Source organism: Pseudorasbora parva, chromosome 16 (assembly GCF_024679245.1).
Source record: "Pseudorasbora parva isolate DD20220531a chromosome 16, ASM2467924v1, whole genome shotgun sequence".
Taxonomy (NCBI): Eukaryota; Metazoa; Chordata; class Actinopteri; order Cypriniformes; family Gobionidae; genus Pseudorasbora; species Pseudorasbora parva.
The window spans coordinates 45,161,932-45,177,833 of NC_090187.1; the positions used below are offsets into that span (position 1 = coordinate 45,161,932).

At 37.5% G+C, this 15,902-nt stretch overlaps 1 protein-coding gene across 5 annotated transcripts in view; it reads right to left on the reverse strand.

Annotated features, from left to right (window-relative positions):
* The window catches only part of tars3 (threonyl-tRNA synthetase 3), a 65,660-nt gene that overhangs the window by 11,131 nt on the left and 38,627 nt on the right, over positions 1-15,902 (reverse strand). For all 5 annotated transcript variants that reach the window (XR_010898415.1, XR_010898414.1, XM_067419183.1 and 2 more), the window contains 10 exons: positions 15,439-15,626; positions 15,177-15,300; positions 14,975-15,099; positions 14,483-14,600; positions 14,243-14,307; positions 14,092-14,170; positions 13,757-13,903; positions 10,755-10,853; positions 10,204-10,370; positions 8,767-8,929 (listed from right to left, as the gene is read on the reverse strand). Coding sequence is in view for 3 of the 5 variants with exons in the window: in XM_067419183.1 (XP_067275284.1) it covers positions 8,767-8,929; positions 10,204-10,370; positions 10,755-10,853; positions 13,757-13,903; positions 14,092-14,170; positions 14,243-14,307; positions 14,483-14,600; positions 14,975-15,099; positions 15,177-15,300; positions 15,439-15,626 (1,275 nt within the window). In the remaining 2 variants the exon portion in view is untranslated. The remainder of the gene's footprint in view (positions 1-8,766; positions 8,930-10,203; positions 10,371-10,754; positions 10,854-13,756; positions 13,904-14,091; positions 14,171-14,242; positions 14,308-14,482; positions 14,601-14,974; positions 15,100-15,176; positions 15,301-15,438; positions 15,627-15,902) is intronic.

The following is a 15,902-nucleotide window of genomic DNA, read 5'->3' on the forward strand; positions in this document are numbered from 1 at the left end:
AAACAAACAAACAAACAAACAAACTAATCTCAGACTCAATCTGAAACAAACAAACAAACAAACAAACTAATCTCAGACTCAATCTGAAACAAACAAACAAACAAACAAACAAACAAACTCATCTCAGACTCGATCTGAAACAAACAAACAAACAAACAAACAAACTTCTCAGACTCGATCTGAAACAAACAAACAAACAAACTCATCTCAGACTCGATCTGAAACAAACAAACAAACAAACTCATCTCAGACTCGATCTGAAACAAACAAACAAACAAACTTCTCAGACTCGATCTGAAACAAACAAACAAACAAACAAACTCTTCTCAGACTCGATCTGAAACAAACAAACAAACTCATCTCAGACTCAATCTGAAACAAACAAACAAACTCTTCTCAGACTCGATCTGAAACAAACAAACAAACTCATCTCAGACTCAATCTGAAACAAACAAACAAACTCTTCTCAGACTCGATCTGAAACAAACAAACAAACAAACAAACAAACAAACAAACTAATCTCAGACTCGATCTGAAACAAACAAACTCATCTCAGACTCAATCTGAAACAAACAAACTCATCTCAGACTCGATCTGAAACAAACAAACAAACAAACAAACTAATCTCAGACTCAATCTGAAACAAACAAACAAACAAACAAACTAATCTCAGACTCAATCTGAAACAAACAAACAAACAAACTCATCTCAGACTCAATCTGAAACAAACAAACAAACAAACAAACTCATCTTAGACTCAATCTGAAACAAACAAACAAACAAACAAACTAATCTCAGACTCAATCTGAAACAAACAAACAAACTCATCTCAGACTCAATCTGAAACAAACAAACAAACAAACAAACAAACAAACAAACAAACAAACAAACTAATCTCAGACTCAATCTGAAACAAACAAACAAACAAACAAACAAACAAATCTCAGACTCAATCTAAAACAAACAAACAAACAAACAAACTAATCTCAGACTCAATCTGAAACAAACAAACAAACAAACAAACAAACAAACTAATCTCAGACTCAATCTGAAACAAACAAACAAACAAACAAACAAATAAACTAATCTCAGACTCAATCTGAAACAAACAAACAAACAAACAAACAAACAAACTCATCTCAGACTCAATCTGAAACAAACAAACAAACTCATCTTAGACTCAATCCGAAACAAACAAACAAACAAACAAACTCATCTCAGACTCAATCTGAAACAAACAAACAAACAAACAAACAAATCTCAGACTCAATCTGAAACAAACAAACAAACAAACAAACAAACAAACTAATCTCAGACTCAATCTGAAACAAACAAACAAACAAACTAATCTCAGACTCAATCTGAAACAAGCAAACAAACAAACTAATCTCAGACTCAATCTGAAACAAACAAACAAACTCATCTTAGACTCAATCTGAAACAAACAAACAAACAAACAAATCTCAGACTCAATCTGAAACAAACAAACAAACAAACAAACAAATCTCAGACTCAATCTGAAACAAACAAACAAACAAACAAACAAATCTCAGACTCAATCTGAAACAAACAAACAAACAAACAAACTCTTCTCAGACTCGATCTGAAACAAACAAACAAACAAACAAACTCTTCTCAGACTCGATCTGAAACAAACAAACAAACAAACAAACTCATCTCAGACTCAATCTGAAACAAACAAACAAACTCTTCTCAGACTCGATCTGAAACAAACAAACAAACTCATCTCAGACTCAATCTGAAACAAACAAACAAACTCTTCTCAGACTCGATCTGAAACAAACAAACAAACAAACAAACAAACAAACAAACAAACTAATCTCAGACTCGATCTGAAACAAACAAACTCATCTCAGACTCAATCTGAAACAAACAAACTCATCTCAGACTCGATCTGAAACAAACAAACAAACAAACAAACTAATCTCAGACTCAATCTGAAACAAACAAACAAACAAACAAACTAATCTCAGACTCAATCTGAAACAAACAAACAAACAAACTCATCTCAGACTCAATCTGAAACAAACAAACAAACAAACAAACTCATCTTAGACTCAATCTGAAACAAACAAACAAACAAACAAACTAATCTCAGACTCAATCTGAAACAAACAAACAAACTCATCTCAGACTCAATCTGAAACAAACAAACAAACAAACAAACAAACAAACAAACAAACTAATCTCAGACTCAATCTGAAACAAACAAACAAACAAACAAACAAACAAATCTCAGACTCAATCTAAAACAAACAAACAAACAAACAAACTAATCTCAGACTCAATCTGAAACAAACAAACAAACAAACAAACAAACAAACTAATCTCAGACTCAATCTGAAACAAACAAACAAACAAACAAACAAATAAACTAATCTCAGACTCAATCTGAAACAAACAAACAAACAAACAAACAAACAAACTCATCTCAGACTCAATCTGAAACAAACAAACAAACTCATCTTAGACTCAATCCGAAACAAACAAACAAACAAACAAACTCATCTCAGACTCAATCTGAAACAAACAAACAAACAAACAAACAAATCTCAGACTCAATCTGAAACAAACAAACAAACAAACAAACAAACAAACTAATCTCAGACTCAATCTGAAACAAACAAACAAACAAACTAATCTCAGACTCAATCTGAAACAAGCAAACAAACAAACTAATCTCAGACTCAATCTGAAACAAACAAACAAACTCATCTTAGACTCAATCTGAAACAAACAAACAAACAAACAAATCTCAGACTCAATCTGAAACAAACAAACAAACAAACAAACAAATCTCAGACTCAATCTGAAACAAACAAACAAACAAACAAACAAATCTCAGACTCAATCTGAAACAAACAAACAAACTAATCTCAGACTCAATCTGAAACAAACAAACAAACTAATCTCAGACTCAATCTGAAACAAACAAACAAACAAACAAACTCATCTCAGACTCAATCTGAAACAAACAAACAAACAAACAAACAAACTCATCTTAGACTCAATCTGAAACAAACAAACAAACAAACTCATCTCAGACTCAATCTGAAACAAACAAACAAACAAACAAACTAATCTCAGACTCAATCTGAAACAAACAAACAAACTAATCTCAGACTCAATCTGAAACAAACAAACAAACAAACAAACAAACTCATCTCAGACTCAATCTGAAACAAACAAACAAACAAACTCATCTCAGACTCAATCTGAAACAAACAAACAAACTCATCTCAGACTCAATCTGAAACAAACAAACAAACTAATCTCAGACTCAATCTGAAACAAACAAACAAACTAATCTCAGACTCAATCTGAAACAAACAAACAAACTAATCTCAGACTCAATCTGAAACAAACAAACAAACTAATCTCAGACTCAATCTGAAACAAACAAACAAACTAATCTCAGACTCAATCTGAAACAAACAAACAAACTAATCTCAGACTCAATCTGAAACAAACAAACAAACAAACAAACAAACTCATCTCAGACTCGATCTGAAACAAACAAACAAACAAACTCTTCTCAGACTCAATCTGAAACAAACAAACAAACAAACTAATCTCAGACTCAATCTGAAACAAACAAACAAACTAATCTCAGACTCAATCTGAAACAAACAAACAAACTCATCTCAGACTCGATCTGAAACAAACAAACAAACAAACAAACTCATCTCAGACTCAATCTGAAACAAACAAACAAACAAACTAATCTCAGACTCAATCTGAAACAAACAAACAAACAAACAAACTCATCTCAGACTCAATCTGAAACAAACAAACAAACAAACAAACTCATCTCAGACTCAATCTGAAACAAACAAACTCATCTCAGACTCAATCTGAAACAAACAAACAAACAAACAAACTCATCTCAGACTCAATCTGAAACAAACAAACAAACAAACTCATCTCAGACTCAATCTGAAACAAACAAACAAACTAATCTCAGACTCAATCTGAAACAAACAAACAAACTAATCTCAGACTCAATCTGAAACAAACAAACAAACTAATCTCAGACTCAATCTGAAACAAACAAACAAACAAATCTCAGACTCAATCTGAAACAAACAAACAAACTCTTCTCAGACTCAATCTGAAACAAACAAACAAACAAACTAATCTCAGACTCAATCTGAAACAAACAAACAAACTCATCTCAGACTCAATCTGAAACAAACAAACAAACTCATCTTAGACTCAATCTGAAACAAACAAACAAACTCATCTCAGACTCAATCTGAAACAAACAAACAAACAAACTCATCTCAGACTCAATCTGAAACAAACAAACAAACTCATCTCAGACTCAATCTGAAACAAACAAACAAACTAATCTCAGACTCAATCTGAAACAAACAAACAAACAAACTCATCTTAGACTCAATCTGAAACAAACAAACAAACTCATCTCAGACTCAATCTGAAACAAACAAACAAACAAACAAACTCATCTCAGACTCAATCTGAAACAAACAAACTCATCTCAGACTCAATCTGAAACAAACAAACAAACAAACAAACTCATCTCAGACTCAATCTGAAACAAACAAACAAACAAACTCATCTCAGACTCAATCTGAAACAAACAAACAAACTAATCTCAGACTCAATCTGAAACAAACAAACAAACTAATCTCAGACTCAATCTGAAACAAACAAACAAACTAATCTCAGACTCAATCTGAAACAAACAAACAAACAAATCTCAGACTCAATCTGAAACAAACAAACAAACTCTTCTCAGACTCAATCTGAAACAAACAAACAAACAAACTAATCTCAGACTCAATCTGAAACAAACAAACAAACTCATCTCAGACTCAATCTGAAACAAGCAAACAAACAAACTAATCTCAGACTCAATCTGAAACAAACAAACAAACTCATCTTAGACTCAATCTGAAACAAACAAACAAACAAACAAATCTCAGACTCAATCTGAAACAAACAAACAAACAAACAAACAAATCTCAGACTCAATCTGAAACAAACAAACAAACAAACAAACAAATCTCAGACTCAATCTGAAACAAACAAACAAACTAATCTCAGACTCAATCTGAAACAAACAAACAAACTAATCTCAGACTCAATCTGAAACAAACAAACAAACAAACAAACTCATCTCAGACTCAATCTGAAACAAACAAACAAACAAACAAACAAACTCATCTTAGACTCAATCTGAAACAAACAAACAAACAAACTCATCTCAGACTCAATCTGAAACAAACAAACAAACAAACAAACTAATCTCAGACTCAATCTGAAACAAACAAACAAACTAATCTCAGACTCAATCTGAAACAAACAAACAAACAAACAAACAAACTCATCTCAGACTCAATCTGAAACAAACAAACAAACAAACTCATCTCAGACTCAATCTGAAACAAACAAACAAACTCATCTCAGACTCAATCTGAAACAAACAAACAAACTAATCTCAGACTCAATCTGAAACAAACAAACAAACTAATCTCAGACTCAATCTGAAACAAACAAACAAACTAATCTCAGACTCAATCTGAAACAAACAAACAAACTAATCTCAGACTCAATCTGAAACAAACAAACAAACTAATCTCAGACTCAATCTGAAACAAACAAACAAACTAATCTCAGACTCAATCTGAAACAAACAAACAAACAAACAAACAAACTCATCTCAGACTCGATCTGAAACAAACAAACAAACAAACTCTTCTCAGACTCAATCTGAAACAAACAAACAAACAAACTAATCTCAGACTCAATCTGAAACAAACAAACAAACTAATCTCAGACTCAATCTGAAACAAACAAACAAACTCATCTCAGACTCGATCTGAAACAAACAAACAAACAAACAAACTCATCTCAGACTCAATCTGAAACAAACAAACAAACAAACTAATCTCAGACTCAATCTGAAACAAACAAACAAACAAACAAACTCATCTCAGACTCAATCTGAAACAAACAAACAAACAAACAAACTCATCTCAGACTCAATCTGAAACAAACAAACTCATCTCAGACTCAATCTGAAACAAACAAACAAACAAACAAACTCATCTCAGACTCAATCTGAAACAAACAAACAAACAAACTCATCTCAGACTCAATCTGAAACAAACAAACAAACTAATCTCAGACTCAATCTGAAACAAACAAACAAACTAATCTCAGACTCAATCTGAAACAAACAAACAAACTAATCTCAGACTCAATCTGAAACAAACAAACAAACAAATCTCAGACTCAATCTGAAACAAACAAACAAACTCTTCTCAGACTCAATCTGAAACAAACAAACAAACAAACTAATCTCAGACTCAATCTGAAACAAACAAACAAACTCATCTCAGACTCAATCTGAAACAAACAAACAAACTCATCTTAGACTCAATCTGAAACAAACAAACAAACTCATCTCAGACTCAATCTGAAACAAACAAACAAACAAACTCATCTCAGACTCAATCTGAAACAAACAAACAAACTCATCTCAGACTCAATCTGAAACAAACAAACAAACTAATCTCAGACTCAATCTGAAACAAACAAACAAACAAACTCATCTTAGACTCAATCTGAAACAAACAAACAAACTCATCTCAGACTCAATCTGAAACAAACAAACAAACAAACAAACTCATCTCAGACTCAATCTGAAACAAACAAACTCATCTCAGACTCAATCTGAAACAAACAAACAAACAAACAAACTCATCTCAGACTCAATCTGAAACAAACAAACAAACAAACTCATCTCAGACTCAATCTGAAACAAACAAACAAACTAATCTCAGACTCAATCTGAAACAAACAAACAAACTAATCTCAGACTCAATCTGAAACAAACAAACAAACTAATCTCAGACTCAATCTGAAACAAACAAACAAACAAATCTCAGACTCAATCTGAAACAAACAAACAAACTCTTCTCAGACTCAATCTGAAACAAACAAACAAACAAACTAATCTCAGACTCAATCTGAAACAAACAAACAAACTCATCTCAGACTCAATCTGAAACAAACAAACAAACTCATCTTAGACTCAATCTGAAACAAACAAACAAACTCATCTCAGACTCAATCTGAAACAAACAAACAAACTCATCTCAGACTCAATCTGAAACAAACAAACAAACTAATCTCAGACTCAATCTGAAACAAACAAACAAACTCATCTCAGACTCAATCTGAAACAAACAAACAAACTAATCTCAGACTCAATCTGAAACAAACAAACAAACTAATCTCAGACTCAATCTGAAACAAACAAACAAACTCATCTCAGACTCAATCTGAAACAAACAAACAAACTCATCTCAGACTCAATCTGAAACAAACAAACAAACTAATCTCAGACTCAATCTGAAACAAACAAACAAACTAATCTCAGACTCAATCTGAAACAAACAAACAAACTCATCTCAGACTCAATCTGAAACAAACAAACAAACAAACAAACAAACAAACTAATCTCAGACTCAATCTGAAACAAACAAACAAACTCATCTCAGACTCAATCTGAAACAAACAAACAAACAAACTCATCTTAGACTCAATCTGAAACAAACAAACAAACAAACAAATCTCAGACTCAATCTGAAACAAACAAACAAACAAACTCATCTTAGACTCAATCTGAAACAAACAAACAAACAAACTCATCTCAGACTCAATCTGAAACAAACAAACAAACAAACTCATCTTAGACTCAATCTGAAACAAACAAACAAACAAACAAATCTCAGACTCAATCTGAAACAAACAAACAAACAAACTCATCTCAGACTCAATCTGAAACAAACAAACAAACAAACTCATCTTAGACTCAATCTGAAACAAACAAACAAACAAACAAATCTCAGACTCAATCTGAAACAAACAAACAAACAAACTCATCTTAGACTCAATCTGAAACAAACAAACAAACAAACTCATCTTAGACTCAATCCGAAACAAACAAACAAACAAACTCATCTCAGACTCAATCTGAAACAAACAAACAAACAAACTCATCTCAGACTCAATCTGAAACAAACAAACAAACTCATCTTAGACTCAATCTGAAACAAACAAACAAACAAACTCATCTTAGACTCAATCCGAAACAAACAAACAAACAAACTCATCTCAGACTCAATCTGAAACAAACAAACAAACTCATCTCAGACTCAATCTGAAACAAACAAACAAACAAACTCATCTTAGACTCAATCTGAAACAAACAAACAAACAAACAAATCTCAGACTCAATCTGAAACAAACAAACAAACAAACTCATCTTAGACTCAATCTGAAACAAACAAACAAACAAACTCATCTTAGACTCAATCCGAAACAAACAAACAAACAAACTCTTTTCAGACTTAAGACATGAGATATTTTTTCTTGTTTTGTTGAAAATAAAATCTAAATGAAGAGAGTTTTTGCTTAAAACAGGCAAAATGATCTGCCAATGGGGTGAGAGAATAATCTGATTTCTGTTTGAAATCTTGTTGCAGATCATTTTGCCTGTTTTAAGCAAAAACTCTCTTCATTTAGATTTTATTTTCAACAAAACAAGGACAAATATCTCATGTCGTTTTACTGATCTAGTAAATGCATCTTCATTTAAGAATATTTAGATATTTGTACTGGAAACAAGACAGAATGGCTGAGTAAGAAGAGCATTGCAGTGTAAACCATGAGCTCCTGAAAATGCACATCCACGACCCCGAGCAGACGCACCTGATCAATAGTGCAGAATATATGAGCGTCGTCCTGCTGGAAGCGGCGGACCCTCGTTAGGCCCGTTAGTGTTCCAGAGAGCTCGTTACGATGCAGAACGCCGAAATCAGCCAATCTGAGAGGAAGCTCACGCCAGGAGCGCGGCCGGTGGCCGAACATCAGACTGACGGAAGACAAACGGGAGATAATGAGAGATTAATTCCAAGATATTTGCATATTTCTCAACATCTAGAGCCCTATTTGGGTGGTAATTGTTTTTTCGTGGGGTTGTAATTTCATCATTTACAGCGGCCAGTAGGGCTGTGCAATACATCGAAATTATCAAAATATTGCAAATGTACATATCGCAACGACAGGCTGAATGATTTTAATCGGCTACGTCACCATCATGACAAGTGTTCGTGTTAGGTCGACGCACAGCTGAGGACAGACTGGGCACACGACGACTGTTACTTATGGGACTTGCTTGATGTTAAAAAGAGTTATTAAACACAATCATGTGCGAAAAGCAATAACTTGCAGTCTCGCGCTGTCTGACACACACACACACACACACACACACACACACACACACACACACACACACACACACACAGGAAAGTGAACGACCCTGCTGGTCACTTTCAGAAGTTGTAGCGATGCTTTCTTTTCCCTGAGAGAACGTGAAACAAATGGTTTAAATTCTCAGATAATTTTTAAAAATATAATTTAAATAGATTTGACACACTAATTGCAATATCGTATCGCATATCGAATATCACATTATTTAACAAGATATTTCATATCACATTCTGTGATTTTATTGCCGTCCTAATCCAGAATGTCAGTGTTTTTCTCCCACCACTCACGAATGACATCCTGTTTTCTGACAAACACAAGGTCGTGCGGTGATTTAATTTCCGTCCGAATCAACATCTCTGATTTTTCAAGAAGAGATCGCTTCACAATTAACGGTTTATCCTTTTTGACTGCTGTGGAGCACCGTATGGCTGTAATTGGGATGCATTTTAAAGCTCAAGCTTACACTTTATTACTGAAATACTGGAAAGTATTAACACGAATAAGCTTTCATCACCGCTGAAGAGAGAAAGAGAAGAAAAGCACGTGAACATCTGAAATGAGCCGTTATAATGGCAGTGATTAATGTTATAGGCTATAGCCGGGGGTAAATTTGCAGTATGTGTGTGTGTGTGTGTGTGTGTGTGTTTTACTCTCATAGAAATACACCCCATTGACATGCATTATACGAGCAACGGCTGTTAAAAATCTTCATCTGTGTTCTCCTGAAGAAACACACACACCTACATCTGGGACGCCCTGCAGATTAACATCAGGCTCATTTAGGGCTGAACTGTCCCTTTAATATCTTCAGTCAGTAACTGTATGTTGCTTTAGGAGCGTGTAGATATTATTATGATTATATAGACGCGTGTTCACCAGTGTCCGGGACAGTTCATGGGCTTGAGAGCGAAGACGTCCTGCTCGACGGGGAAGCAGAACATGTTTTCACTGTAATGCTGCCAGTGTCCCGAAGTCTCCCACAGTTTGCTGTTATAGATATTCGGAGACGCCACCTCCTGAAAGCCACGCCGGCAGTATTCCTCCTGCACACACACACACACACACACACACACACACACACACACACACACACACGATTGTTTGTGTGAAATGTGGGGACTCTCCATAGGCGTAATGGTTTTTATACTGTACAAACTGTATTTTCTATCCCCTTACACTGACCCTAAACCTACCCATCACACACACACACACACACACACACACACACACACACACACACACACACACACACACACACACACACACACACACACACACACAGCCCCTAAACCTACCCATCTCTCACACACACACACACAGCCCCTAAACCTACCCATCACACACACACTGCCCCTAAACCTACCCATCACACACACACACACACACACACACACTACAGTGGCATCTGTCCCGCTCATGTCACGCACCCTGATGAAGTCCGTCAGTGTGTTGTAGATGAAGGCGCCGCGGGGCAGAAAGAAGCAGCTCCCAGGACTCAGATCATGGAAGAAGAAGAGTTCCTGATCCTGTAAATCACAGCAGAGAGAGCAGATCTTAACAACCTCCTCCACACACACACACACACACACACTCACACACACACACACACGAGAAGGAAGTGACTCGTCGCTCTGCAGGAGGTGATCTGAAAAACCCGGTATAAAAATACTCAAGCGGACCCACTGTAGTGTGTGTGATACGGCCGAGATAATCAGCTTTAATGAGGAGAGGAGAAAAACCTGATCATTGTGTGTGTGATTATCCAGTCCCGCTCATCACGAGACACACACGCCTCAGAGACTAATAAATGTCAACTAGGGCTGTCCATCGACTAAAGGCCCCGTTCTTCGCGATTCCATCATTCAAACTTTAGTTAGTGTGTAATGTTGCTGTTAGCGCATCAATAATACCTGTAAAATTATAACGCTCAACGTTCAATGCCAAGCCAGATATTTTATTGAACAGAAGTTCCCTTTCAAAGCCGACAGCGAGCGGCCGGTTTGGTCTACACCGCTGCACTTCCTGCTGTGATGACGTCACTAGAACCGTTTGTTGACTAAAGCTCCGCCCACAAGAACATGCAGAATAGGGGGCGTGGTCTCGTTGCTCTCCCGCGTGGAGAAGAGCGCGCATTCAGCACTTGCATCGCCCCATTATGGTAAGAGGCGGGACCTTTCCGGGCAAAGTGCGCTAAGCTGCTGTCCAATCACAACACGGGAAGCGCTGGCCCAATCAGAACTCGTTACGTGTTTCTGAAGGAGGGACTTCATAGAACAAGGAAATCATCAGGCCGTTTGTAGGACAAAGGAAACAGCGCTGTACAGATTGTGTGATAAATACTGTGTTTTTACACGCGAAACATGAGCTCATGTTATATTGCACACTGTGAACATAATCAACGCTTCGAAAACACGCGAAGAACGGGACCTTTAAAATATTTAAAGCGCATGATTGTCATGAGTTAAAGGGATAGTTCAGCCAATAATGAGCCTGTGATGTTTCTCTGATGACCCATCATGTCGGTGTGTGTGTTTCTTCAGGAGAACACTAATCAAGATTTTTAACTCAAACGTTGCTGTGTGTCGGTCATATAATGCATTATATATCTATAATCGCGGCGGTCTGACCTCATCAGACGGCAGTAATAGCGGATGGGAACACTAGATGAGATTCGTCTGATATGAGGTAAAATAACACAAATACTGTTGTGTTTCTCTCAGAAACAGATCGGTTCGTGTCTTCAGACATCAGTGTGTCGTCACCAGCAGCAGTGTGTGTGTGTGTGTGTGTTGTCTAAGCATGTTTGTTTGTTTGTTTTGCTCTCATAGAATTGTTCCCCATTCACATCATTATATGACCGACACACAGCAGCGGTTGAGTTAAACATCTTCATTTGTGTTCTCCTGAAGAAACACACACACACACACACACCGACATGTTGATGCCCTGGGGGTCAGCAGATCAACATCAGGCTCATTATTGGCTGAACTATCCCTTTAAATCTGGATAATATTTTGTGATTTTTACTGTTTTTAATCAAATAAATTCAGCTTTGATCACAGAAAAATATTTTTCAATATATTCCCAAAGAAAACAGCTTTAACAGTTTTAAATGTTGATATTATTTTCAATATGAGGGAAATATCTAGTTTTTATTTTACTACATGCAAAAAAATGCAGTGATTTTTTTTATTATATGCAAAACAAAAAGTTATATTGTATTTGCACACTGCACAACACACTCTTCTTACTGTCATTTGTCTTGTCAAAATATCTACCTATTCTTAAATTAAGATGTATTTAAGATAGTGGTGAAGTTTGGGTTTTGGGTAGAGATGGAGAATATGCTCCTGCAGAATAACGCATTAATATGTGCTTTATAAGTAATAAACGGTCTAATATGCTTGATAATAAGCAACTAAAGTGTTAAGTTTTACGAAGTGAACCAGGAATTAATAAAAGCGATTGCTTACAGCACATTTTGATACGGGTATAAAATCATATTCCATAAAGCCAAAACGTTTCCTGTGATTAAGGCAATCTTCTCCTTTCAGACCCGTGGACACGAAACACACTTTGGAGTGTTTATTTTAGTGCACTTGATCTATTAGCGTCTGTAGATTTAAATCTCCATCTCTAAAGACGGTGAGTTTGAGTCAGAAATCTGTTTTATTCATATCGATAATCTGAAACTTTCAACATGTTACTCCTAAAAACTGATTTATATCCAAAATCTCCTTTAACTGGAATTATGGCGTTCCAATGTTCAGATTTCTGTTCTGGAAGTGCATCCAAATGTGTGCATATTTAAACAATAAAGGGTTAGTTCAGCCAAAACTGAAACTTCTGTCATTAACTCCTCTCCCTAATGTCGCTCCACACCCGTCAGACCTCCGCTCATCTTCACACACAGTTTAAGATATTTTATATTTAGTCCGAGAGCGTATGCAGGTGTATGCACACTATACTGTCCATGTCCAGAAAGGGAATAAAAACATCATCACAGTAGTCCATATGAGACATCAGTGGGTTAATTAGAGTCTCTTGAAGCATCCAAAATACATTTGGGTCCAAAAATAACAAAAACTACGACTTTATTCAGCATTGGCTTCTCTTCCGCGTTTGTGTTCAATCCTCAAATAAAGATTCAAACGGTTATGAGTCAGTGAATCGACTCATGATTCGGATCGCCAATGACTCGTGATTTCAGCAGTTTGACACGCGATCCGAATCATGAATCAATTCGCTGACTCATAACCGTTTGAATCTTTATTAAAAGAGGTAAAGAGGTCTTACGGGTGTGGAGCGACATTAGGGTGAGGAGTTAATGACTGACATTTCATTTTTGGGTGAATTAACCCTTTAATGAGTGTGAACACATACAGATGTGATGAATATTCTCGGCTCAGTGAGCCAGCTCGTCCCAAACCTTCCCGATCTTGCGGTGGTCTCTGCTTCTGGCCTCCTCCTGGAAACGTTCCCATTCCTTCAGCATCTTACTGTCCGGAAAAGAGATCCCATAAATCCGCTGAAGAGTCTCCATGTCAGAGCGGCCCTCCCAGTACGTGGAGGAGTTCTGAACACACACACACACACACACACACACACACACACACACACACACACACACACACACACACACACACACACACACTTCAGCTCAGGTCTATTTAATTCAATTAAATTCCATGAAAATTTAATTTAATTCTATTCAATTATGTCCAATTCAATTACACTCCATTTAATTTAATTCTATTAATGTACCTTATAGATCTTGAGCGCTTTGATCTTGCCGGTGTGCCGTACGTGTGGGCCGCGGCACAGATCGATCAGAGGGCCGCACCTGCGACAGGAAGAGGAAGTCATAACGAGGCTTTGCAGCAGCCGTACGGAGAAACATCACTTCCTGTGTTACCTGTAGACTGTCGTGGTCGCCGTGGAAACCTTCTCGTTCAGGATGCGACACTTGAACTTGTTGTACTAGAAAAAAACGTAACGCTCGTTGACGAGAGTTAACGCGATAACTAACAGCAAGCAATACTTTTACAACATTATTAATCTTCGTAACGTTGATAAAAACACACTCGTTTGTTGTTTGTTCAGGACAGTTCCTGGTGCATTACCTAATGCTGAAACGGAATGATTAAATGTGTACCTTAAACATCTGGAGCAGCGTCTCCTTCCTGATCTCCAGCCTCTCAAACGGCTGCTTTTCCTTCATGATTCCCCTGCAGAGGAGCTCCAGATCAGCGAACTCTGAGCTCGACACGCCTCTGTCAATCAACACACACGCTGATGAGGTCAGCTCTGGACACGCCTCTACTCAAGTCAACTTAAGTCAAGTCAACTTAAGTCAAGTCAAGTCAACTTAAGTCAAGTCAAGTCAACTTAAGTCAAGTCAAGTCAACTTAAGTCAAGTCAAGTCAACTTAAGTCAAGTCAAGTCAACTTAAGTCAAGTCAAGTCAACTTAAGTCAAGTCAACTTAAGTCAAGTCAACTTAAGTCAAGTCAACTTAAGTCAAGTCAACTTAACTCAAGTCAACTTAACTCAAGTCAACTTAACTCAACTTAAGTCAAGTCAAGTCAAGTCAAGTCAACTTAAGTCAAGTCAAGTCAAGTCAACTTAACTGAAGTCAGCTCCACTCACTTCTGTCCATCCAGGAACATGTCGTAGTAGAAGCCGTTCTCAATGGGCGGACCGTAGCAGAGACAGCCGCCGTAGAAACGCTCCATAGCCTCTCCCAGGATATGAGCACTGGAGTGCCAGTACACCTGAGGCGGAAAACAACTTCAGGGTGTGTGTGTGTGTGTGTGTGTGTGTGTGTGTGTGTGTGTGTGCGGTCACTCACGGCCTGAGCGTCCTCATGGTCGAAGCGCAGCAGCTCCAGACTGCAGTCGGTCTCCAGAGGTCGGTCCAGATCCCACAGTTCTCCGTTCACACGAGCGATCACAGAGTTATCAGCTAGACCTCGACTGACCAACACAAACAACAACATCAACACACTCGCGGCGCTTCAGGACACACACACACACTCTCTCTCTCTCTCTCTCTCTCTCTCTCTCTCTCTCTCTCTCTCTCTCTCTCTCTCTCACACACACACACACACACACCTGATGGAGCAGGCAAGCTGGTACGGGCTGCTGACCCAGGCTGTGGCCGTCAGTGTTTGTCCGTCCTGAAGCTGAACCCTGATTGGATGAGAAGCGGCCGCTCGCTCCGCCAGCAGAGCCTCACTCTCCTGCTTCAGCCGCTCATAGAGCTCTAAACGGGCCGAGACAAAACCAGGACATGGCTTCACCTGAGGAGAAAGAGGGAGAGAGAGTGAGTGTGAGAGAGTGAGTGTGAGGGAGTGAGTGTGAGGGAGTGAGTGTGAGGGAGTGAGTGAATGTGAGTGAATGTGAGTGAGTGAGTGAGAGTGAGTGAGTGTGAGAGAGTGAGTGAGTGTGAGAGAGTGAGTGAGTGTGAGAGTGAGTGTGAGAGAGTGAGTGTGAGAGAGTGCGTGTGAGAGAGTGCGTGTGAGAGAGTGCGTGTGAGAGAGTGCGTGTGAGAGAGTGCGTGTGAGAGAGTGCGTGTG